At 45.5% G+C, this 26,828-nt stretch overlaps 1 protein-coding gene across 2 annotated transcripts in view; it reads left to right on the plus strand.

Annotated features, from left to right (window-relative positions):
- The first annotated feature begins 202 nt into the window (after nt 1-202).
- The window catches only part of GALNT18 (polypeptide N-acetylgalactosaminyltransferase 18), a 358,416-nt gene continuing 331,790 nt past the window's right edge, over nt 203-26,828 (plus strand). For both annotated transcript variants that reach the window (XM_061440790.1, XM_061440791.1), the window contains exon 1: nt 203-918. In XM_061440790.1, coding sequence (XP_061296774.1) covers nt 684-918 — 235 coding nt within the window. In that variant the 5' untranslated portion in view covers nt 203-683. The remainder of the gene's footprint in view (nt 919-26,828) is intronic.

Here is a 26,828-nt window from a genome sequence, read left to right on the forward strand (position 1 = left end):
GGCGCGCCCTCTCCGGGAGCCTCGGCTCTGGGGCAGCCAGCGCGGGCGCGGGTGGAGGCTCTGGAGCGTCCCTGGAGGGCGGGGGCCAGGGGCGGCCAGCAGGTGGGGCCCCGGGCCGGACTCCGCCCCACGCACCCTCCTCGTTGGTCCGCAACCGCCCAGCCCCGGCCCCTCTTCCGAGCCCGAGCGCGATTGGTGGCGGCGCTTGTCGCTCGGAGGGGGCCGGGCCGCTGGGCTCCGCGGTTCTCCCTGCCGCTGCCGCCGCCGCCGTCCTTCCAGCAGCGCGGGCGGGTCGGACCGCCAAGGCAATCGGCGCCCGGCGATGGGAAGCGGCGCGGCCGCGGATCCAGGCTGTGGCAAAGTTTTCCAGACGCTAATATCAAGGCGCGCGGCTGCCGACCACCCGTGACTGCTCCGAGAAGGGCTCGGAGATTTTTAATTTGGAAAAATAATCCACCTCATTTCCTTTGTCAAGCTCTCTCTCAAAGGCGGCCAGCGGCGGGAGCTCCAAACTTGGGCACGGCGGCTCCACTGCCAGCGGTCCGGGCTTTGGAGACCGTCGGGACTCAGGTGCTCCGGCGCCCGGCTGCCGCGGGCGTCCGAGGGGGTGTGATCGCGGGGGAGTCCCGGGTGCGCAGAGACAAGGGGCCCCCGGGAGCTCTATATGGAGGAGAGAGCCCAGAATGGTGTGCACCAGGAAGACCAAAACTTTGGTGTCCACTTGCGTGATCCTGAGCGGCATGACCAACATCATATGTCTGCTCTACGTGGGCTGGGTCACCAACTACATCGCCAGCGTGTATGTGCGGGGGCAGGAGCCGGCGCCCGACAAGAAGCTGGAGGAAGACAAAGGGGACACCCTGAAGATTATTGAACGGCTGGATCACCTGGAGAATGTCATAAAGCAGCATATCCAAGGTACGGGCGCCCGGGGAAACTTGGGCAGCCCACGGGGCCGGGGAGTGCCCAGAGCCGTGCGCGGTGCGCCGAGGCTGGTGGGCATCTCTCGAGTGACTGCGGGGCTCTGAGGCCGCAGACGCTTGGCGGGGCTGCGTGTATGTTCTTGCCTGAGTACGGGACCCTCAGTGTCGGCGGCTGTGCGCGCTTCTCCAGGGCACACGTGTATGCGCGGGGCTCCACGCGCGGGTGTGTGCAGCTCGCTGGCGGTATGGGGGCGCGCTGCGCACGTGTCCCAGTGTGCGTGGGACTACCGGCTAGTTGCTCGAGGGCTCTCGGGGTCGCACACAGGTCCGGTTCAGAGTGTGGGTACGTGTGAATGTTGGTGTGTGTACAAGGGAGCGCTCAAAGGCAATCGAGCTCATTTGGCTACTGTTGGGCCTATGGGGAGAAGCGTGAGAGGCCCAAGTCGTTGCCATTTAGGACCTACAGGCTGCGGGACGAGCCAGAGCTGGGAAGACTGCACGGCCCTAGTCCCAGCCCGGCTGTGAGCGGCCCATAGGCAATTGGGTGTGCAGAGGTATCTGTGGCTAGGAGTGCTGTCTGAATCTTAGCGGTCTCCACCCACACCACAGCCCGCGGGTCCAAGACCCTCTCCAGGAGCAGGTGTTGGCGCGGTGAAGAAGCATGGGCTCCTGGAGCTCTGTCCACTGCGGTGGCGCCTCCGCCCAGGACTGGGAGAACCCGCCCTGGGCTGCCAGCGAAGGCCATTCCCTCCGGTAGCTCCACTCCCAGGCCCAGGGAGTGGCTGGGGCAGAGCAAACAGATTCGCGCGGGCTAGGTCTGGAGTCAGGCTGAGCCGGGAGATTGCGCTCCAGGCCAGGGCTGGGGTCAAGGGAAGGATGGGGTACGGAGCACTCTCCCCAGGCGACCCTGTCCGATGAGCTGTCAGAGGCAGCAGATAGAGAGCTCCGGCTGGGCACCACAGGTCAGAGTGTGCACACACATGCCCGTCTCTCACGTTCACATTTCTTTTTTCTTTGCTTCTGTTCCCCCTGTTTTCTACCAGGCTTGTCAGCTTTTTAAGGGCAGGACAGCGCCAGCAGAGCCTAGTTCACCTGTCAACCAGGCAGACTTTGGCACGTATCTGGTTGACTGTTTCTCTCCCAGGAGCACTCTCATTTGTTTACACATGGTTGTCAGGATCCAACCTTGCATCTGCTGCCCCTGCCATGGTGGGGACAGCTGCTCTCTACATTTGGTTTGCTTCCCGGTATGTACAAAAGTTCCTTCCCAGGGGGGAGGTTCAGGTGAGTGCAGGAGAGGTATACATATCCACGGTGCTTCCTGACTGACTGATGACTTTAAAACAAGTTCATGGCTCTGACGCCTCTGCTTCACAGCTCTCCTTGGTACCTGCCACTGGGCTTGCATAGCAGACCAATTTATCTCTCTGATGTGCCTGTTGCTGTGTTTCTTACTTGTTCTTTTCCTTCCTGTGGGTCCAGATTGACAATTAGTCAGTAGTAGAAGTACAGTGTTTGCCCCAGGGTGATTCATAATGTTCCCAGAGGGATGCAGACCATACCTTACTTTGACATTTCTAGTTTGCCCACAGATTTTAAGAGATTTTCATTCACAGATTCTGTGTGTGTGTGTGTGTGTGTGTGTGTGTGTGTTCATGTTTCTGGAAAATGATCCTCTTGTGCTTTCCAGTCTGGTCAGGGAGGAGGTGAGCAAAATACTACATTGCGAAGCAGTGAGGAGATCTTGGGGTCATGGGCTCATCCCAGAGGGCACCTCTGTCATGTTGAATGTGGACCGTATCATGTGATTTATAAGACTCTACATGCAAATGAGCACGGTGTGGAAGCTGAAAGGAGCCTTTGTGTTTTTGCTCCCAGGAAACCTTATAGCTATGCCTTGTTTGAAACTTTCAAATGTATACCTGAAAAAATTGAGAGGGGAAGAAAAAAGAGGGTGCATTATCCGTAAAACGCATGGTGATCCAGCTCTCTTGTGTATGTGCAATGACTGTATTATGAGTCCTGTGGATATTCAGAAAAGGCCAGATTCTCAGCTGGAGAGGTAGAAGCCACAGTGCACAGTCAGGTGGGGAAGGGCCAGTGACTTAGCAAAGACTGGCCATGAGGCAGGGGGAGGCACAGGATGCTTGGCTGTTGTGCCATGATGGTGTCGCCAGAACTAGTGACAGCACCCCCAGTGATGCTGGAGCCGTCCTTCAGCAAGTAGTTGGGGGAATTTAAAGTAAAATTTGGCTTCCCTGGCGGCCCAGCTGGTAAAGAATCTGCCTGCAGTGCAGGAGACCCAGGTTCAATCCCTGGGTCAGGAAGATCCCTTGGAGAAGGGAATGGCTACCCAGTCCAGTATTCTTGCCTGGAGAAGTCCATGGACAGAGGTGCTGGGTGGGCTAGGGATTTATCTTACTTATGTAAGGGGCCTATGGTGTTTGGGACTGGCCAAATGCCACTTTCTGAAGGCAGAGGGTGGGAAAGGAAAAGATCAGAGGCTTGTCCTTGATGATATGGGCCATTTACATGTATTCCACTGCCGAGTTTCCTCTAGTTAGTAAGGAGGGCCTTTTGAGCAAACCAGTTTACTCTGCTAAGCTCAGGGGGAATAGGGATAATAATAATACTTAGTAGCTAAAAATTATATAGCACCAGCTGTGTGCCAGGCATTATTTAAGTACTTTATGTATGTTGACATTTAATTCTCCTCCCTCTATGAAGTAAGTATGTAAGCTCCGTTTTACGTATGGAGAGCTTATATAATTTGTCTAAGGTACAGAAATTTAAACCAAGCTCATGTTGCTTCAGGACCTGTGTTCTTAACCACATGCTGCTACTGCTAAGTCGCTTCAGTCATGTCTGACTCTGTGTGACCCCATAGATGGCAGCCTACCAGGCTCCCCTGTCCCTGAGATTCTCCAGGCAAGAACACTGGAGTGGGTTGCCATTTCCTTCTCCAATGCATGAAACTGAAAAGTGAAAGTGAAGTTGCTCAATCGTGTCCGACTCTTTGAGACCTCATGGACTGCAGCCCACGAGGCTCCTCCATCCATGGGATTTTCCAGGCAAGAGTACTGGAGTGGGGTGCCATTGCCTTGCTATCTCTTAAGAGGGCCAGCGAGTCACAGGGGCAGCAGGGCTCTCCTAGAGTCCCTGGATGGTGGGAGTGGGTGTCGGAGTTGGAGACCTCAGAGGGTGGCCGAGGGATGATGGAGTCATAGCCTTTCCACTTGGAGACTCTTCCATAGTTAAACTCAGGAAGCTCTGGGTTTTGTTTCACACCAAAAGGCAGAGGTTACATTCACACAAGAAGTGTTTGTGGAACACCCAGGACAGTTCCTGGCACATTCTTCAGAGAGTGTGTGTTGGATGGCTGAGCACATGAATGAATGAGCACACAGTGCGGTGCCCAGGGCACTGGTTAGTCATTAGTAAAGCATTTCCATTCTCAAATGACTATGTTTTGCTTTGGAGCCTTGCACAGGCTCCTCTTTGCTTTGGAAGGAAAGTTGTCCTGGAAGCTGCAAATGTCACAAAATGTTCTACTGGATGTTCCATAGGACTTGCAATTAGAAGAGGCTTTGGAGCGTCACCCCGGAGCTACGTTCTAGTCATGACTGAAAAGTTTATTTTCCTCTTGGGGGTTGCAGTGATATTTCATTTTAATTTGTTTTCTGATTGAATGATTTAATTAGATGGTGTTTGGGAATCTCTTGGGAATGTAAATTGCAGTTTTGATCATTATTTTTTAACCAGATAGATGGTAAATGAGAGGGTGGATAACTCCGGATTTTAAAAATAGCATCCTGATGGATTGGAAACACAAAGCAAGTGTTCGTACAGGTCTGGTCTTGGAGGGTGCCATTGCCTTCTCCGGTCTTGGAGGAGAAAGATGGAATTGCTGGAGGTGGTGCAGTGGGTTAAGTACAGAGTGTGAAGGACGCTGGAGTGTTGGAGAGCTTAGGAAATGGACATGTGGGTTCACGTCTTACTGTGGAAGTCGAGCAGAAACCCATACAGCCTTTCTTTTTTCTTGGTTAGCATCTTTCTTGAATATAAAAACGAGTGAGCCAACATTAAATAAAATATTTTAAAATGTATAAAATTCCTCTAATTCATTCTAATCTAACACAACTATTTTGTATTTTGACATTGCCTTCTAGCTTTGTCCATCTGGCTCCATATTTTAAAATGCAGGTGTAGTTGTGGTTTACATGTAATTTTATATTCTGCTTTTCCCAGTTTGCTTTTTGTTAGAAGCACTTTTTCAATATTTGGTACATAGTTTATTGATTTTGTTGTTGTTGTTCAGTCGCCCAGTGGTGTCCGACTCTTTGCGACCCCATGGACTGCAGCAAGCCAGGCCTCTCTGTCCCTCACCATCTCCTGAAGTTTGCCCAAGTTCATGTCCATTGCATGGGTGATGCCCTCTTCTTTTTCTGCCCTCAATCTTTCCCAGCATCAGGGACTTTTCCAATGAGTCAGCTGTTCGCATCAGATGACCAAAATACTGGAGTTTCAACTTCAGCATCAGTCCTTCCAACGAGTATTCAGAGTTGATTTCTCTTATTGATTTAGTCCTTATTTATTGGAGGCCTGGTATGTGCCAGGCGCCACACTGAGTGGTGACTTTGGGTACAGTGGTGAATCCAGACACTCCTGGTCCCTGTTGCAGTGAACGCGTTTTTGAAGGATGATAGTATACCTCTTTGGAGAAGGCAATGGCACCCCACTCCAGTACTCTTGCTTGGAAAATCCCATGGACGGAGGACCCTGGTGGGCTGCAGTCCATGGGATCGAGAAAGAGTCGGACATGACTGAGCGACTTCATTTTCACTCTTCACTCTCATGCATTGGAGAAGGAAATGGCAGCCCACTCCAGTGTTCTTGCCTGGAGAATCCCAGGGATGGGGGAGCCTGGTGGGCTGCCGTCTACGGGGTCGCACAGAGTCGGACACGACTGAAGCGACTTAGCAGCAGCAGCAGCAGCAGTATACCTCTTCTTCAACACAGTTTGGGTTTGAGTTAGCTAGTTTACTGAAAACCTGATTAAAGAAGAAACTAAAACAAAATATCACATACATGCATTAAGTATTTTGTTTTACTGTGCATTCATTTCTCAGCTTTTTGATGGAAGGCCAAGGCTTTATCTTTGGTTTGGATCTGTTAAAGAAAACAGAACTAGAAATCTGACTTTGTAAACAGCTTCTTCATGGAATAAGCCACTCCCATAAAGTGCAGTTTACAAAGTCTGATTTCTAGTTCTGTTTTCTTTAGCATTCACTGAGAACTTGAAGGTACTTATGAAGCAGTGTAGTGGCCCACATTTTTATTACTGTGGTCTTTTGCAGTGACTTTGTTCATGAGTAATTTGACTGCTATTTATGTGATTAGTTCTATAAAGTCTTTCCAAAGCTTTAAATTAATTTTCTTAGAAATAACTCTAAATTTTTAACGATGATCTTCCATTGGTTATATAACATGTAATTAAGTTATGCCGTTACAATGACAAGTACCAAGATTCTAAACACACTTGGAAACAAACCCAGTGTACTCTTGGTTGGCTTATAATGCCATTGTTAGCTGGAAATGTAAATGGGGTGAGGGAGAGAAATTGACACAGAGGGACAATCGCATCCTGGTTTGGTTTTGTTTTTCATGGAGAGAATGAAAACATGCTTAATCTGGAGAGGCAATTAACTGGAGATTTCTTAAAGAGAGGGTTTCCCTGGTGGCTCAGCTGGTAAAGAATCCGCCTGTAATGTGGGACACTTGGGTTCAATCCCTGGGTTGGGAAGATCCCCTGGAGAAGGGAACGGCTATCCACTCCAGTATTCTGGCCTGGAGAATTCCATGGACTGTGTAGTCCATGGGGTTGCAAAGAGTCGGACAGGACTGAATGACTCTCACTTTCACTTTCTTTCTTAAAGAGAACTTTTACTGTATTTTTAGTGACTGTATAATATTCCACCATCAGTATACCGTTATTGATTTAACCCCTTGCCTATTATTGAACATTTTCTTTTCTATTATAACTAATCAGAAATAAACATCTTTACCTCACTGTGTTCTTCTTTGGAATGACTTTAATGATGCATTTCCACAAATGGGATTATTACTGACTCAAAAAATATGAACAATATTTATGAAAGATTGTTTTTCAAAAGGAAAATCTTTCTATACAGCCAATGGCAATATAATATTGTACCTGCTTCTCAGAGCCTGGCCAGCCTTGGGTGTTACCCTTCAACTTTTTCTGGGCAAATGTAACCACCATCAAATGTTCTATTCTTTTGCTTTGTACTTTCTTGATTACTGTAGAACTTAGCATCTTCTCCCGAGCCCTGTGTTTGCTTTAACTTTGTATTGGTGTCCTTTGCTGGTTTTTCTCTTGGGATATCAGTGTTTGCGATTTGTGTATTTTATGTATGTGTTTTATTTCCATATATCATTAATTGATGAAATTTATATCATGCCTGTATTCTATTTTATACACATAATTTTTGCTTTGCACATATGCTTTAGGGCAGTGATTCTCAAACTCTGTCCCCAGGAGCCCCAAGCTTCTAGAAGGTTTGATCTGGGACTTAAGAAATAGAAGGGTCAAGTGAGGTCTCTTTGATCCCTCCTTTCCTCATTCTCTCCCCTCTATGCAACCAATGCTGTTTCTCTTTCATCTGTCTTATATTTGGTTTTCTGTAAGATATTTCATTTTTTTAAAGGACTCTGCTTTCTTTTTAAAAAGGGGTTGGAAATCACTATTTTGGAAGAAAAGGAAACATCAGACTTAGATTTCTTTGAGGGATGATGATAGCGTAAAGAATTTAAGAGAGTAAATAAATCTAAAATGAAATTGAATTCCTGGGTGGTATACTTGTAACATCTATTTACCCTTCTGAATACCATGATTAATAATGTATTACATTATATGACTAATTTCTAAATCCATTATCTTACTTCACTGAGTCAAGATCATCTGAACAATGGGAGAAATGGATTATTAAGTGCTTTTGTTTCCAAAAATTTTATTAGGCATATTATGTGCATATTAATGTACCGGTAACAGTAATCAATTCAGTAACAGTAGGTTGGTCACCAAGATTACAAACACATATATGGTTCCTAAAAATACGAAAATATCCAAGGCCCAGTTGTTGGGAGGGTTTTTTTTTTTTTTTTGTCCCCTTATAGCTTTTGGATGTTACTGAGAATTGGCTAATGTCCTTCTCATCTCATCCCTGACTTGGCAGGGTTGTAAAGAAGGTATCATTTTGATGTTTGCAAAATGCTTGAAGATTACTTGAGGAAAGGGTGTCATTTAAAGAGTAAACTTATTTACCCTTCGGAATGAACTGTGGCATGTGAAATTATAATAGTAACAGAGATTGATATTTTGAGAGAGTCCAATAGCAGAATGTAGAAGTTGAGCCCAATTATCTTTATTAATAGCCCAGGACCATATCTCCATGGAGTAGAAAAACCTTGCCAAAGAATACGACTTTTTTTTACCATGGCTAAAGAATTTTCATTTTTATCCAGAAGTGTGTAGGCTGTAAAATAAATGAATTCCACATTCTTTCCCACTCACTTGACATAAATTGTTATTTGCCCTTGATAAGTAGGTTGATGTAGAGCCTCAAGGAGAATTCAGAATGAAATGTTGGAGAGCCACAGTTTGTTTTTCTGGTTTGTGAGGGCCTTGAAGGTCAGCTTCAGTTATTCGGATTTAGGTGGTCTGTGTTTTTTTAAAGCTGTTTGTGGGATCCAGAGCCAGTGCAGGGTTGCTGGAACATCTTCACTAGTGTCCTACAGGATTTCTGATGTCCCTTAACTTGGAAGTTGAATGGGCTACTGCTTTGATGTAGAGCTTGGGAGTCTCTTTAGGATTGTTGCCACTTTTCGTTGCTTGTGTTCTATTCTGGAGACTAGGACAGATAGGGTGCCTTGTGAGAGGCATATTGGAGGGCAGCCCAGATTGAGCTGATATTACACAGAAGGTCCTTTGTGGAAACACCAAACTGAGTATGAGTGATGAATGTAGCCAGAAGGTGCCAAGGTGGGATTTGGGGAGAGAGAGAGATGCTGGAAGGGCAGTCCGTCACTGTGGCATGGGTACTTTGGTCGAGAGCAAGGGCCAGAGAGGTTTAGGTCCACTGGTTGATGGTCTCGATTCTGTAAATGGTGGATTGCACTTTTATGCTGACCTTGAAGGTCTCCCTAGGGCTGGAGTGCCTTGAATTTGCAAAGACTTGATAATTCCATTGTGCCTACAGTTGTTAACTTATCAAATTTCACTTTGCCTTCAGGGTCAGAGTGAGTGCCATTCCACAGGGCAATGCTTGAGCACAGGCGTTCTCCTGCTCCCCGCTCTTCACACACATGCCTTCGCATGCAGAGCACACACCCCAGGGCAGGGCCAGGACCACGCATGTCCCAACATGTTGCATTCATTCTCACTCCATCCCTTTCTCTCCCACACGAGAAAGCATATTAATATGCAAGAGAATGTGATAACCTTGAAATGGCTTCAATTCATAGTTAATCATTCATATGCTTTGGTACTTAAATTATTGTTAATAACACATTACTGCAAACGGTTCCAATTTACAATATGTTGTGACAATGACTGGAAACAGCTGCTGTTCTGGAATCTTCGGTGTGAGTCTTTGTACTCTATGGACCCAGCTGAATGCGGCCCACTGGAGCTTTAAGCAAGAGGATTCCTGATAGTGTGAACACTAATGCTTTGGTAGTTTTTTCTGGCTACACAATTATAGATTAAAATATGTTGCTAGGACAGATCATCCCAGTCAGTAGGTATGTATTTCTGAGATGTAGTTCTCTTTCACTGCCCAACATTCAATTTTAGTTTTGTGAAGGTTTGCTTTTGGGAGATGAAGCTGCCCTTCGTGATGCCAGTGGAAAGCCTTCATGTCCAACTCTAATGAGAGAGACAGACTTCCTTTATGATGGTATTGCTGAAATGGTACTGGGGCTGCCAGACACACTTTGTTCCGCTGCGTTTGTTACCACTGTCCTCTCTGAGCTCACATAAACAGTGTTTGGAGAGATCCAGAGAAGTGACATTAGCACTCATCTCCTCGGGACACATAAGAGCAATGGAAAATGATGCCTGAAGAGCAGGCTAAGGCCAGCTCTTCGGCATGATTGGGTTCATTCCACCCATGTCCAGAGTTTAAGATTCAGGGTAGAGCACCTATTTGAGATGGTTAGGTGCTGCATCTATACTTAATTTTGTATTATTATTTTGTAAGATTTTTATTTACTTATTTATTTTTGGATGTTCTGGGTCTTTGTTGCTGTACATGGAATCTCTCTAGTTGCAGCAAGCAGGGGCTTCTCTTGTTGCGGAGCATGGGCTCTAGATAGGTGGGCTCAGTAGGATCAGGATGTGCACCACCTCCTCTTGTGGTACACAGTCTTAGTTGCTCGGAGGATCTTTCTGGACCAGGGATCAAACCTGTGTCCCCTGAATTGGCAGGTGGATTCTTAACCACTGGACCCATAGGGATGTTGCATCTTAAGTTCTGGTGCCTGATTTGGCTTCAGTGGTCTGACTTGCTTATCCATCTCTGTCCTGTGGGGGCTTAGAGTTAAAAAGGCCACTGAGATCCTGCAGGAGAGGGAAGGCAGTTCAGCGACCAGGGCAAGATTTGAAACTTGGGCTAATAAGTGTCATGTTAGTGGTATATTAGGACTTAGGAGTACAAGATTGCTTGGGACAATGAATTTAAGAGTTAGAAAGCTAGGGAGAGATTTGAAGTTACAGAAATGCCAAATGAGAATGAAAGTTAAGGAGAGATTTGAAGTTACAGAAATGCCAAATGATAATCTTAGCCAAACCCTTGATTTATTTTAAGAGCAACAGGCATATAAAGAATTGAAGCTGGATGATATCAAAGGGAACAGAGGACGAGAACTACTCCTATGGGTCAGAGACTGGGCTGGTGCTGTCCACGCATGATCGCCTTTTAGCGTCACTGCATGGTGAGGGAGAGTTTGAGAGGCGAGAACATTGAGACATAGAGACTTAGAGAGTTTGCCCAAGGTCACAGAGCTGCTAGGTGGTGGAGCCAGAAAGGGAAACTGTCTCCAGCATTTGTGCTCTCTCCAGAAGAGAACAGAAGATGACAGTCTCACAGAGGAGGGACTGGAAGATCATTTTATCAAAGATGGTTTTCAAATGTAAGCTTAGAGGCCTTAGGTCTAGCAGGAGACTGATGAAAAAGGGATCCAGGCAGGCGGCTTGCTTTATCCTCGTATAATTAAGGAACCTCGGAGTCGGGGTGCTAGCATGGGAGACTCCAGAAAGCCCTTTCTCTGGAATCACTGTGAGCCCCCCAGGAACTTGGCCTCATAGGAAAAGCGGCGTGTGCTGGCTGCAGGCTGGACCTCATTCAGATTTCACATGTGACTTTCAAACTCCTATAATGCTTTCCTGTGCACTGGCGCAGCCAAGTGGCTCCTGGGGTGACCAACTAGCCCTGCTTGACTTCCCCTCTTTTTTAAAAAGTTTATTTATTTATCAGCCACACTGCGTGGCATGCAGGATCTTAGTTCCCTGACCAGGGATCGAACCTGCACCGCCTGCAGTGGAAGTGTGAAGTCTTAACCACTGGATTGCCTGGGAAGCCCAAAGACTTTCCCTTTTTTAAAACTGAAATTCCTGTGTCTGCGGAGGACCCTCAAACTTGGGAAAACCTGGAGAGTTGGTCATCCTCATCTTCTCAAGCTGGTAAATTCTTTTCTTTTTTTTCTTTTCAATGGTAACTCCTAGCATCATGGTAAACATAGCTTTTCTGATTGTACCACATCTGTGTCTTCTGCTCTCTGATCTTGAACGTTGACTTTGTCCAAGAGTGGTAGAGGGGATGGTGAGGGTCTGGCAGCCCCTGCCCCATTTGCTCTGCCCCCACAAGCTGCCTCCTCTCTTCTTTGTTATTCATTCTGCCTTAATACTCCCTCTTTTTTTTTTTTTTCTCAGCTGTCTGAGCCTCTCAGGATTTGGAAAGGAAAAAACAATTGCTGTAAAGGAAAGCTCTAATAAAGTGGTTTGGGCACAAAACATCAGCAGCTGTTTATTTGCCCAAAACAGTAGGAGTCCGTATTAATAACCTTGTGAGTTATATGCTGGGAAGTTAAAAGTAAGCAAAAATCTTACTTGAGACCCACAGATGTGACTTTATTCCTTTATTGAACTAATCTCTCTTCCTGTTTATGCTGGTGACATTTTCTATTATCCATGTGGAGGATCCTTTTTGATCTTCTGTTTCAGATTTATTTAGCTCTGCCTGGGTAGGGTCCCAGAGCAGAGAGGTTTTCTGGTTTCTCTTTATTGCAGTTATGATCTTTGGTGTTTATGTGGTTCCTGCCTCAAAGGATCTTGATGAGTGGGACAGGCTTTTTGTAATTAATCATCATCATATTTCTCTGAAGGGAGAGAAGGAGCCACCAAGTAATGGGAGGGGTGTTGGTAAGGCTGTAGACGTGCCTCACAGTTGGAGAAGCAGTCTTTTAACATTTCTAAATCTCACTTTAATAATAAACTGATCCTCTGATTTACTTTGCTTTTTAAAAAGAGTATATGGGAGGAAAGTATAACAGGCAAGAATTATGACGTATACTCTCCAAGACTATAATTGGGCCAGACTTTTAAAAAATTTTATTAGAACCTGAGGGCCCTCCCCAGTGGCTCAGTGGCAAAAACCAAAACCAAAACAACCCACCTGCAATGCAGGAACCATAGAAGACGCGGGTTTGATCCCTGGGTTGGGAAGATCCCTGGAGGAGGCATGGCAACCCACTCCAGTATTCTTGCCTGGAGAATCCCCATGGACAGAGGAGACTGGTAGGCTATGGTCCATAGGGTTGTGAAAAGTAGGACACTACTGAAGCGACTTAGCATGCATGCATGAGGATTTATATTAGAAGGAGAATCCAAAGGAAAATAATGGAAGAAAATTTTATCAATGATTCAAAAATTAAAATAGAAGAACAAAGGAGAGGAGGGGTTGTAGAAATAGCTCTGAACTTGTCTCGAGAAGAAACTGGACGAGGAAGAGAATCAATATCTGTTGAGCACCTGTTATATGCTAAACGCTTTACATGTGAAAACTCATTTTAACTTTGTAAGTAACCCTGTGGGATTCTGTTGTTACCCCCATTTTACAGACGAGGAAATCCAGTCTCAGTGACTGTAGTTAACGTGTCCAAGGCGATGCAGTTAGTAAGTTACCTCTCTCCAGCCCCTTAGTATGGAGCTAGGCACCCTCTTGTTTTTCTGCTCCAGTGATGCTAAGCAAGAGAAAATAGGATCACCCCTTTCTCTCAGTAGGAAGGTTGCAGGTGATACTAGAAGGATTCATGAGAGGAGCATGACCCTGAGGTAGGTCACCAAGCGACTGTTTTCTTAGTGCCCTTCCCTGGAGGTACAGGAGGTGGCCTGTGCCAGGGGTTGTCAGGCTGGAGTGCTGTGGAAGGCTAAGAGACTGAAGGCCTGGCTCTTCACACCCAGCAGTATCTCTGTTTCTAGGAGAAGACTTCAGTTCAGTTCAGTCGCTCAGTCATGTCCGACTCTTTGCGACCCCATGAACCACAGCACTCCAGGCCTCCCTGTTCATAACCAGCTCCTGAAGTCCACCCAAACCCATGTTCAGTGAGTCAGTGATGCCATCCAACCATCTCATCCTCTGTCGTCCCCTTCTCCTCCTGCCCTCAATCTTTCCCAGCATCAGGGTCTTTTCAAATGAGTCAGCTCTTTGCATCAGGTGGCCAAAGTATTGGAGTTTCAGCTTCAGCATCAGTCCTTCCAATGAACACCCAGGACTGATCTCCTTTAGGATGGACTGGTTGGATCTCCTTGCAGTCCAAGGGACTCTCAAGAGTCTTCTCCAACACCACAGTTCAAAAGCATCAATTCTTTGGCGCTCAGCTTTATTTAAAGTCCAATTCTCACATCCATACATGACCACTGGAAAAACCATAGCCTTGACTAGATGGACCTTTGTTGGCAAAGTAATGTCTCTGCTTTTCAATATGCTGTCTAGGTTGGTCATAACTTTCCTTCCAAGGAGTGTCTTTTAATTTCATGGCTGCAGTCACCATCTGCAGTGATTTTGGAGCCCAGAAAAATAAAGTCTGACACTGTTTCCACTGTTTCCCCATCTATTTCCCATGAAGTGATGGGACCGGATTCCATGATCATAGTTTTCTGAATGTTGAGCTTTAAGCCAACTTTTTCACTCTCCTCTTTCACTTTCATCAAGAGACTCTTTAGTTCTTCTTCACTTTCTGCCGTAAGGGTGGTGTCATCTGCATATCTGAGGTTATTGACAATTTCTCCCAGCAATCTTGATTCCAGCTTGTACTTCCTTCAGCCCAGCATTTCTCATGATGTACTCTGTATATAAGTTAAATAAGCAGGGTGACAATATACAGCCTTGACGTACTCCTTTTCCTATTTGGAACCAGTCTGTTGATCCAAGTCCAGTTCTCACTGTTGCTTCCTGACCTGCATACAGGTTTCTCAAGAGGCTGGTCAGGTGGTCTGGTATTCCCATCTCTTGAAGAATTTTCCACAGTTTATTGTGATCCACACAGTCAAAGGCTTTGGCATAGTCAATAAAGCAGAAATAGATGTTTTTCTGGAACTCTCTTGCTTTTTCCATGATCCAGCGGTTGTTGGCAATTTGATCTCTGGTTCCTCTGCCTTTTCTAAAACCAGCTTGAACATCTGGAAGTTCGTGGTTCACGTATTGCTGAAGCCTGGCTTGGAGAATTTTGAGCATTACTTTACTAGCGTGTGAGATGAGTGCAATTGTGTGGTAGTTTGAGCATTCTTTGGCGTTGCCTTTCTTTGGGATTGGAATGAAAACTGACCTTTTGCAGTCCTGTGGCCACTGCTGAGTTTTCCAAATTTGCTGACATATTGAGTGCAGCACTTTCACAGCATCATCTTTCAGAGTTTGAAATAGCTCAACTGGAATTCCATCACTTCCACTAGCTTTGTTTGTAGTGATGCTTCCTAAGGCCTACTTGACTTCATGACTTAAGTGTGAACAAAACCATCTCCTCTGCTCATTCAGAGCAAAGCTTCACTGAAGTGTCTTCCAGGATCAGGGGATGGCGTCAAGTTGGGGGCCGTGAAGTGGAGCGTTGCATACAGAGGAAACTGCAGACATGTCCAGGTTTGTCCATAATTCCCATTTAATCAAGAAAGCAACATATCTGGGCTCAGGTGTATAGAATGTGGGCCCTAGTTCTGTGGGCAGGTATTGGAGAGGGGCCCCAGATCTAGCACTAAGGCTTGGGGTGGAGGCTTGGGATGGTTGGAAGAAACTACTTCCAAGTTCCTGTTCCCCTCTCCTATGACTCAGAGTTTGACAGTGACCTGGGAGGTACTCCTACCTTCTGTTGGTCACGTGCTCAGATTCTTTCCTTTCTTCATCCAACTAGCTTTTATTAAGCACCTAGTAAGTGGTGGAGGTATGTCAGTGGGATGAAGACAGACGTATGAAGGGTTTGCAATGAAGTGAGGTAGTCAGGTGCCTTCTGATAAAGAGAAGCTTGAAGAAAATTAGGTGTGAGGTCTGTCTGGGGTAACAGTTCCAGGTGGAGGAAACAACAGGTGTGCAAAGTCCGAGGTAGGAGTGGACCTGGTGTCTGTGGATTTGAGAACAGTGTGGCCAGGGCAGAGCGACTGTGGGAGAAAGGGGTAGGGGGTGAGGTCAGAGAGGGCCAGTCGGGGAGCAGGTTGTACTGGCCTTGGAGGACACTGTGGAAGAAATGTCCTGGGAGAAAGGGGGAGCCCTGGGAAGGGGTCGCAGAGGAGCCCAGCTTTTAAAGGCACCAATCCAGGCTTTTCTGTGGCTGCTTCTGAACACGCCTTATGGGCTTGACTCTGTGCCAGGCATGTCAGGAAATGATAAAATATGTAGGACACAGTCCTTTGCTTTGAAAATCTCGTCAGGCTAGGAAGACAACCCAAGAAACAGGTGATGATCTTTTGCAAACTAACAAATGTAGTGAGGGTTAATACTGAATTCTCGAAGAGTGTGCTGGTAGAGCAGAATGGGGAGGAGCTGGGATTTAATGACACACCTTTGGAGAATGAGGAGGATTTAGAGGAGTGGAATAGAGAAGTTTAGGAGAGGGCAAGTTCAGGCATTAAGTAAAACCAACAGTTACCTGGAAGAGGGAAACCGGAGTCTTGTGAATTGTGGCAAAGTGTGTGCAGGCAGACAGTGGCTGGAATCAGCGTGGCCCTTTACAGACTGGGTGACCTTGGGCAAGGCTCTTCACTTCCCTGTGCCTCAGTTTCCCCAGCTATGGAAATGAGGATGACTACTCCTTAAACCCTGTAGGATTGTTGTGCTGATTAAGAGTTGAAATTAATTGAGGTGCTGATTAAATGCGGGACTGGACAGCACCCCACCCTGCCTATCACTTGGTGGGCATGTGGTGGGGAGCACGTTCTTTCCTTCAGTCTTCCATTTTCCCTCTTCCTTTCGTTCCCACCACCTTTTCCTCTTGGAGCTGGCATAGAAAATACAGTCAGGGATACATTTTCTGGTTGTAACACTCAGACTATCAACCTTGATCCCTGTTACAGTGCAGCTGACAGGATGAGTGTGTTAGGACTTCCCCAGTTAAGGCCAGCCTGGGATGGTTCAGCTTTTGAACTGTGGTGTTGGAGAAGACTCTTGAGAGTCCCTTGGACTGCAAGGAGATCCAACCAGTCCATCCTAAAGGAGATCAGTCCTGGGTGTTCATTGGAAGGACTGATGCTGAAGCTGAAACTCCAATACTTTGGCCACCTGATGCAAAGAGCTGACTCATTTGAAAAGACCCTGATGCTGGGAAAGATTGAGGGCAGGAGGAGAAGGGGACGACAGAGGATGAGATGGTTGGATGGCATCACTGACTCACTGAACATGGGTTTGGGTGGACTCCAGGAGTTGGTGATGGACAGGGAGGCCTGGAGTGCTGCAATTCATGGGGTCGAAAAGAGTCGGACCCGACTGAGCGACTAACTGAACTGAACTGAGATGGTTCAGAAGTGAGGTTAGAGGGGAGCCCAGCCTCACACTGTGACATTTGGACACCTGGAGTGTTTCAGTTTGATTTGACTGTTGCCTGGTAATCTTTAAGCCCGCAGGCCTGGGGACCTGCCCTCATTTGTAGAGAAATATTTGTTTTGTAAAATAAAGCCCACTTGGCATCACAGTGGTCCGGGGACAATGTTAGGAATGCACTGTTTGTAGAAACCTGGTGGGAGAGTTATGCAAGGTATCCTGTTACCTGGTCCAGAATCTCTTTTCCTCAAATCCCTGGTAGTGGAAGAGCCTCCTGGAGGAGAGAAGTGTTTTCTTCCATCTCAACCCACCTCCCAACAGAACTGGAGCTGCAACAGCCTGTCTTCCTGCTGGGGGGAATTTGATTTAACACAAAGCAACGTGACTTATAATTTCAATTGCAGGCAGGAAGGTATGATTTAAGACAATTGTCAGGAAGATTCAATTTAATCTTTTCTTTCTTTCTTCTCTACAAAATGTGCATTTTGTTGCATGATCTAATTTTAATATACATTCTTTACAACTCAAAGATAGATGTAGTTTCATATTAAGAAGGTGCATTCTACATTTTTTTAAAAAAGTACTTATCTATTTAAAGTCCTTTTTGAAAGAGATCCCTTACTAGTGACAGAAAACAGAGGGATGGTTTTGCTTTTTTACTAGAGAGAATTGAAGTAAATCATTATGAAACTTCCTGGACAATAAAACATTTCTTGATTAGTGGGAATTTTTTTTGATCACTTAAGAGTAGGGGATAAGAATTGCCTTAACAAAACAATTAAAATATTTCTTTTATGTACCTAAAACTATACAATTGTGAATGTTTTTCAACAACAGCTAGTTGCTTGTTTTCTTTTTTTTTTATTTCAGCAAACAGCATATGTATTTTTTGGTTTGTAATTACTTTAGAAGTACAGAAATTATGCATTGATTTTTATAAATCAAAAATTAAATCTTATTTCACTCTGGTCACTATTAGAAACAAAGTATTGTGGGATGCAGCTCTGTGTAGCCCCTTCCCTCTTTCTTCACCTATTAAACAAAAAAGTTGAGCTGTCCAACTTTGGCAGTTCCCAAGTCATGTCAACTGTGAAGGCTGTTGTCTGAAGGCTCTTTATTGAGATTCAGAGTATGCTAGAACCAGAAGGTATAAGAGGACCCTCACCCTCAAACTTTGTGCTGAGGGATGCACGACCCAGAGCAACTTGGTGACTGCCCTGAGGATCCTCCCCTTGGTGCCAGAGATTCTGGGATGGGGGTGGAGAGGTCCTGAGTCAGTTCTAGAAAATTCCCCTCTATATCCTGTTACTCCCTTCAACATGAGAAGAAACTTCCGCAGTGAGAAGTAACCCTTTGTTGTGTATTCTCAGATGAAGTTGGGTGCTCCAGGGACAGAGAATGGGCAGACTTCTTTCTATGAGGTGAGGCTGGAGGGGCCCTGTCTGGGTCCTTGGGGCCTGCACCCCAGCACCTGGGATCCTGTCCAGGACTGGGGACACAGCACTCGGAGCAGAACCTGTGTTCAGGTCCCGAAGCACATGGCAGCTCCTGGTGGTGCAGTCTTTATATCAGGAGCAGGCCTTTCAAACCTGCACAGTGGTGCAGATGGAGGAGGGGCAGAGATTTTGCGCCAAGGACAGGAAAAGAGAAAAAAATCAACAATTATCAGGCACTGACTAGTTGTTTGGTTGGTACTGTTAATCTTCTTTGTACTATTAGGATTTAATCCTTAAAATCATATCCTTAGCCCCATTTTACAGGTGAGAAAGTTGTACTATACACTGACTGTTCATCTGCTTTCCCATTAGACTGTAAGTTCCCTGAGAGTGGAGACAGAGTCCTATTTTTTTCCATTTTTCTGTGTTTCACTGGAAACTACAGGCCAGTAGGGCGTATGCTGCTGCTAAGTCGCTTCAGTCGTGTCTGACTCTGTGCGACCCCATAGATGGCAGTCCACCAGGCTCCGCCGTCCCTGGGATTCTCCAGGCAAGAACATTGGAGCGGGTTGCCATTTCCCTCTCCAATGCATGAAAGTGAAAAGTGAAAGTGACGTTGCTCAGTCGTGTCCGACTCTTAGCGACCCCATGGACTGCAGCCTACCAGGCTCCTCCATCCATGGGATTTTCCAGGCAAGAGTACTGGAGTGGGGTGCCATTGCCTTCTATAGTTGGGTTAATTAGGAATTTGTTGAGTGACTAAATGAATAAATAAGCAGACCTGCCTAAACCCACTTAGTAAGAGGATTCATACCCAGGTCTCTGGCTTCAGAGTCGTCTGGAAGGGAAGCCAGGGGCCCAAAGAGCTGATTCTTGTCCCTCCAGGCTTCCGGGTGGCTTCTGTGAGGATGTCTCACGCTGTGCCCGCCTTCTTGATCAGTGACAGGAAGACATGCAGTCCTGGGGCCTCTCTCATGGCCTCTCATGGCTTACACTGCTGTTTCAAGGTTTAATTAAAGGGACGCCATGGCTCTGTGTGTGTGTGTGTGTGTGTGTAAAATGTGCTTTCCTCCACGGAGATCTCCCAGGAACCAGCTTGTGAGAAAAGCCTGGAGCCTTCAAGGGACCCACGATGTCTTTATTGTAATGAAGCTGTCACTTGTGGCCACTTTCAAACGAAAGCAATCCCGTGGGTACCGAAGAGGAAGAGTAAACCGCACCAAAAGCGGAGAATGACTCCAGAAAAGATGCAGCTGAACAGGATGTCTATGTTTCAGGAGGAGAGATGAAGTTGAGATCATTTAAATGGATACCTGGTGAGTCAATTGGAAGGAGAAAGTATAGCTTAATTTCCAAGAAAGAATAAAGAACTCCTCCGGGCCCCGGAGCTAAGAGAAAGTTAGCTTTTGGCTTCTGGCTGGACTCGGTCTCCTCTCTGCCCTGAGGCCTCTGTGAGAGCCACACCCTTTCAGGGTGTCTCGGGTGGTGGTGGTGAATTGCGATCTGACCTTTCACACTCAGAAGGCTCATGGACTGTGAGAGGAGGAAGGACTCTCAGAGAATGACTCCCGAGTCAGGAGAGGGAGAGGGTTTCCCTTCCTGCTCTGTTGAAATTCCTTGGGCATCACAGGCAGGAGCTGGTGCAAAAAGCAGGGCTGGGCAGCCCAGACCTCCTGGGCCCCCGGGTGCCACCTGGGAAATCACCCGCCCATGGGTGCAGGTCTTCATAGTGGCCCAGCACAGCTTCTCCCATCCTCCCCAGTTGGTACAGCCAAGACATGGTCACAGGAAGAAGTTTCTTCTCAGACTCTGCCCACCAGGACAGAGCAGCCCATTGGCAGGAGCTAAGGATTACTACAATTTTTCTTTTCCTATTATTCCCTGATATTTTCAATTTGAGAAGAGTCATTTAAGCAGTAGGGTGGAAGAGGGCATAGTAGACATAGGGGAAAAATTGAAAATGTCATTTAAAAATGACTATTCCATTCTTCTTATACCTCAATAGACAGATGGCTGCCTCACCTTTTGCCTGTGGCCATGAGCAAATAGCCCAATGGGTGAGCTGAGGAGAGCAGTGATTTTGTTTTTCTTTTCATTTCAAACAGATTGTATAGCCCTTGGGGTGTGGGGGACCAGTGGAATGAAGCTCTGAGATGGGAAACTAATTATGCCTCCCTGCATGGCTGAGCTAGTTAATACCAAACTGTCATTGAGGTTGATTCTTCCCTGGGGCAGAAAAGCTTCCCAAATTCCTTATCAATTTCTCTTTGCCTTGAGAGCAGAGGTCTTTTGGTCTTTGCCAGTTTGCAAAAACAGGAGCAAAATCCAGGAAGCTTCTCAAAGCTCTGAAATGGCAGTTTGCGTTCTGGTCCTAAACGTCTCTGATACGCAGCAGCCCTGCCTCTTTCAGCTCAGGCAAGGTGCTAAGGTTTGAAGTCAGACAGATGTGGCTCAAATCCTGGTATGGCCAGTCATCGCTGTGACGTTGCCCAGAGTATCCAGGACTGGAAACAGATTGCTTGTCTGCTCTGTCCCTCCCTCTCCCTAGCAACATGAGCTCAGTGACGGGCAACCTGAAATTGTAGGCCTGCCTCACTTTGTTGATCCTAGAACTGAGACCCAGCCAGGTACATGATATGGTCACCACCTGTCAGTGGAGCTCACACAAGACTAAGGGTGATCAGAAATTCATAGTGCTTTTAAATGGATTTTTAACTTACTTATCAAGCCCATACATATCATTGAAAAATGGTTAAATATATTGTTGTTTTGTCCAGTTGCCCAGTTGTGTCGACTCTTCTCGACCCCACGGGCTGCAGCATGCCGGGCCTCCCTGTCCCTCACCGTCACCTGTAGGTTGCTCAAGTTCGTGTCCTTATTCACACTATAGGTAAGAAACTGGCTATGAATTGCAATCACTCTGACTCCAGTACTTTCTGTCCCCCTTTCCCCTGACCTGGAAATCTGCAGTCCACAGTCCTGGCAGTCCCTGGCTAGCCACACGTCTCAAATAGCAGTTGGTCCAATAAAATCTGTGGGTCTTTTTAAGGATAGAAAAAATGGCTTTAAATATTGGGTAGAACATTTAAAAGTACAGCCTTTGTGATAACATGAAGATCATAAATATTCATTTTGTGCACAATCTCAAGCAATTAGGCAGATGCGTATTTCCAGGGAGGGTATGTTACCCTGATGGCTGAGGGGGTTGGGACTGTCTGTCATTTTAAAACCAGATTTCCCTGGTGACTTCAGTCTGAATGGAGAATGAAGTCTCAGAGACAATCCTATTTCTTTCCCTCCCTTTGCCAGGCCGCATTCCTTTACCTACATCCATATTCCCATACTTCAGCTGAGAAATTTCAAAGTTCTGGGAGACAGAAAACTCTCCAGATTCTGTATGCTAAGGTGGTGACTAATTCAGAGTGGAAGCGAAACAGCTTGTTTCCAGCCTTGGAGGACTGGTGTTATGTAGCAAGACTTGGTCTTGGCTATTGAGTGTTAATTTGTGTGGAACCCAATTCTCTCTGTGTTGAATTCCCATTAGAATTAATTGATTGTCTTTTGGAGAACTACCAAACATAGATTGAGATCATTGATGGGAAGACACAATTTAGAAGTGTCCCCTTTCAAAGGAGACTTTGTATCAGCCAGGAATTCCTTCTAACTTCTAAAGAGAACAAGAGTTTTAGCAACTATATATCCCTAGGTTACCTGGGACAACTGAATTTCAAATATTCTGACCTATTAGCCCCAGAAACCATCTAAATGAATTGTAAATTCTACTATTTCCAAAGTTTACCTGCCTACACCAACTCCCCTACCTGGAAGCAGTACAAAGCCCTTGCCAGACCATATGTCCCTTATATTTAATTTAGAAAATATGGTCACAATGAAGTAAACAACACTGGTAAATGGAGCCAGCTGTTCCTAAATGGATCTTTTTTTAGTGCAAATCACATGGGGTTAGGAGAAGCACTTCAGGAATGGCAGTGTGAGGATCTCTGTGGAGCCTCTCCCCAGTGAAACAAACATAACTGGGGAAATTATTTTAAAAATTCCAACCACTTAAAGTCCCTGGAAGTTATTTTAAAGGCCCATGTCAAATGGAAAAACACTTATTCAAGAAAATGTACTAAATCTCAGTAGGTATAGCAACAATCTGTGGTATTTGAGCCACAACCTACTCTCCCCTTGAACACGAACTCAGTGAGACAGATCTCTTCTCTGTGCAGATGTGGATAAGAAGACAGGGCTCCCTTTCCCCTCCAGCTTCTACTCTAAGGCTCCAGTTTCTCCCTAGGAGAGTCAAGCCACTGTATTTTTTATCACTCCCAATTTTGTGTTACAGAAGCTTTATTGCATGCAAGCCTGGCCAAGCAGTCTATGACTTTCTGCCATCCAGTCCCCATTTGTAGAGAGAAAGTTCTATCCTTGGCCACGAATACTGGGCCCTAATCATCTACACCCTAGTCCACACATAGGGTGAAGTTTCCATGCCAGGAGAGGCAATCCAAGATGAGCAGTGGTGCCATCCACCCTCGGTACACCACTAAGGGAGCAGCGATGTCACCAAGAGAAGTGGACTGCCATTCCCACTCTTAGCTCCAGCGTTGTGGTACAGAGATCCTACCTAGAGGGAGAGGTGGGCTGTAAGAGCACAGAGTTCTGTAGCTGTCCAGTTTATTTGGAACAAAGTGTGAGGAATTTCAAGACAAAAAGCATTTGGTGAGTATTTAAGAGGAGGTTAGTAGCTCCATAATGGCAATGAGAGAGACAGCAGCCCAGCTAGACATTTTACAGAGAGAACCAGAGAATGAATTATCTGAGAAGAACCCTCTTGGGAGGGTTCTTCAAAGCAAGCTTTGAAGACTTGGCTCCAAGACAGCCCCTGCATAGGAGTCTGAACTTAAGTGGATCAGACTGTGGAGCAACTTATGCCTCAAAGTTCTGTTGAAAATAATAGAGCAATCAGATGGTAATTAGTGGAAGCTAACAGCTTGGTGTAATACCAATAGGGTAGTCCATCCGGAAGCTTAATAGGGAGATAAGTAAAAGAGATAGTTAAAAAGAAAAAACCAACCTAAGAAAACAACTGTCATCCCAAGAGATTAAATAGCGGGGCTCACAGGGCTAAGGCGATGCACTCCAAGGACTCACATCATAGACTGCACACTGTGCAGCTAAAAGATGTGAACTACTCCATTTATATCACTGAACAAATAAGCAAATAAGTAAACAAAAACGAGTCCTGGAGGGGAGGGCAGAGGTAATCGTCAGTGTTCGAAGAGGCTAACATATATTATCTAAAATGTCTGGTTTTCAACAAAAATGTATAAGACAGCAAGGACAGAAGAACATGTAGCCCATAAAGAGGAAAAAAGCAGACAACAGAAATTATCTTTGAGGGTACCTGGATGTTGGAATTACCAGATGCAGACTTCAAAGCAGTTATTATAAATTTTTCCAAAGAACTGAAGAAAACATTGCTGAAATAATTAAAGTATAATGACAGCAGGACTTCCTTGGTAGCTCAGCTGGTAAAGAATCCGCCTGCAATGCAAGGGACTCCAGTTTCATTCCTGGGTCAGGAAGATCCTCTGGAGAAGGGATAGGCTACCCACTCCAGTATTCTTAAGCTTCCCTCAGATGGTAAAGAATCCACCTGCAATGCAGGAGATCTGGGTTTGATCCTTGGGTCGGGAAGATCCCTTGGAGAAGGGCATGGCAACCCACTCCAGTATTCTTGCCTGGAGAATCCCTGTGGATGGAGGAGCCTGGGGGCTACCGTTCATGGTGTTGCAAAGATTCAGATACAAGTGAACGACTAAGCACATGATGACAGCATCTTATCAATGGGGAATATAAATAAAGAGAAAAATTATGAAAAAGAACAAACTGGAAATTTTGGACTTGAAAATATGAAAAGTGAAATGAAAAGTTCACTAGAAACATTTAAAATTAGATTTGAGTTGACAAAAGAAAGTATCAATATTAGCAAACTTGAAAATAGATCAATAGAGATTATGAAATCTGAAGAAAAGAGAAAAAATAATGAAGAAAAATAGGCAGAGCCTTAGAGAAATGTGGAACACCATTAATAATAATTAAAAAAACCCACCAATGGCATATTTAATGATAGAAAATGAAAAAGTCTTGAAAGCAGTAGCAGAACAAAACTACTCGTCACCTATAAGAGAAACCTAGTACGATTAACAGGTGATTTCTCACTAGAAACAATGGTTAGAAAAATGGTACAGATGAACCTATTTCCAGGACAAGAGTAGAGACACAGAAGTAGAAAATAGAGATGTGGATACTGGGAGGGAAGGAGAAGGTGGGATGAACTGGGGGATTAAAATTGACTATATACACTACCATGTGTAAATTCGATAGCTAGTGGGAACCTACTATAAAGCACAGGAAGCTCAGCTCAGTGTGCTCAGATCAGATCGGATCAGTCGCTCAGTAGTGTCCGACTCTTTGCAACCCCATGAATCGCAGCACGCCAGGCCTCCCTGTCCATCACCAACTCCCGGAGTTCACTCAGACTCACGTCCATCGAGTCAGTGATGCCATCCAGCCATCTCATCCTCTGTCGTCCCCTTCTCCTCCTGCCCCCAATCCCTCCCAGCATCAGAGTCTTTTCCAATGAGTCAACTCTTCGCATGAGGTGGCCAAAGTACTGGAGTTTCAGCTTTAGCATCATTCCTTCCAAAGAAATCCCAGGGCTGATCTCCTTCAGAAAGGACTGGTTGAATCTCCTTGCAGTCCAAAGGACTCTCAAGAGTCTTCTCCAACACCACAGTTCAAAAGCATCAATTCTTTGGCGCTCAGCCTTCTTCACAGTCCAACTCTCAGATCCATACATGACCACTGGAAAAACCATAGCCTTGACTAGACGAACCTTTGTTGGCAAGGTAATGTCTCTGCTTTTGAATATGCTATCTAGGTTGGTCATACCTTTCCTTCCAAGGAGTAAGCGTCTTTTAATTTCATGGCTGCAGTCACCATCTGTAGTGATTTTGGAGCCCAGAAAAATAAAGTCTGACACTGTTTCCACTGTTTCCCCATCTATTTCCCATGAAGTGGTGGGACCGGATGCCATGATATTCGTTTCTGAATGTTGAGCTTTAAGCCAACTTTTCCACTCTCCACTTTCACTTTCATCAAGAGGCTTTTGAGTTCCTCTTCACTTTCTGCCATAAGGGTGGTGTCATCTGCATATCTGAGGTTATTGATATTTCTCCCGGCAATCTTGATTCCAGCTTGTGTTTCTTCCAGCCCAGTGTTTCTCATGATGTACTCTGCATAGAAGTTAAATAAACAGGGTGACAATATACAGCCTTGACCAACTCCTTTTCCTATTTGGAACCAGTCTGTTGTTCCATGTCCAGTTCTAACTGTTGCTTCCTGACCTGCATACAAATTTCTCAAGAGGCAGATCAGGTGGTCTGGTATTCCCATCTCTTGCAGAATTTTCCACAGTTTATTGTGATCCACACAGTCAAAGGCTTTGGCATAGTCAATAAAGCAGAAATAGATGTTTTTCTGGAACTCTCTTGCTTTTTTGATGATCCAGTGAATCTTGGCAATTGGATCTCTGATTCCTCTGCCTTTTCTAAAACCAGCTTGAACATCTGGAACTTCATGGTTCACATATTGTTGAAGCCTGGCTTGGAGAATTTTGAGCATTCCTTTACTAGCGTGTGAGATGAGTGCAATTGTGCGGTAGTTTGAGCATTCTTTGGCATTGCCTTTCTTTGGGATTGGAATGAAAACTGACCTTTTGCAGTCCTGTGGCCACTGCTGAGTTTTCCAAATTTGCTGGCATATTGAATGCAGCACTTTCACAGCATCATCTTTCAGGATTTGGAATAGCTCAACTGGAATTCCATCACCTCCACTAGCTTTGTTCATAGTGATGCTTTCTAAGGCCCACTTGACTTCACATTCCAGGATGTCTGGCTCTATGTGCTTTGATGACCTAAATGGATGGGATGCAGGTGGGGTTGGAGAGAGGTCTAAGAGGGAGGGGATACATGCACATATATATGTATCAGATATGTGTGTGTGTGTATGTGTATATATATACGATTCACTTCATGTACAGCACAGAAACTAACATACTGCTATAAAACAATTATACTCCAATTTTTTTTTTTACAGAAATGATGGTGGCTAAGAATCTTATATATAGCAAAACTGTTCTTCAAAAATGAAGATTAAATAAAGAGATTGCCAGGTAAACAAAACTGAGAGATTTTGTTACCACCAGATCCACTTTACAAGAAGTACTAAAGGATTTCCTTCAGGTTCAGTGCAAGTGACAACAGACAAATCTGAATTCATTCAAAAAACTAAAAAGTGCC

This window comes from Bos javanicus, chromosome 15, assembly GCF_032452875.1.
Source record: "Bos javanicus breed banteng chromosome 15, ARS-OSU_banteng_1.0, whole genome shotgun sequence".
Taxonomy (NCBI): domain Eukaryota; kingdom Metazoa; phylum Chordata; class Mammalia; order Artiodactyla; family Bovidae; genus Bos; species Bos javanicus.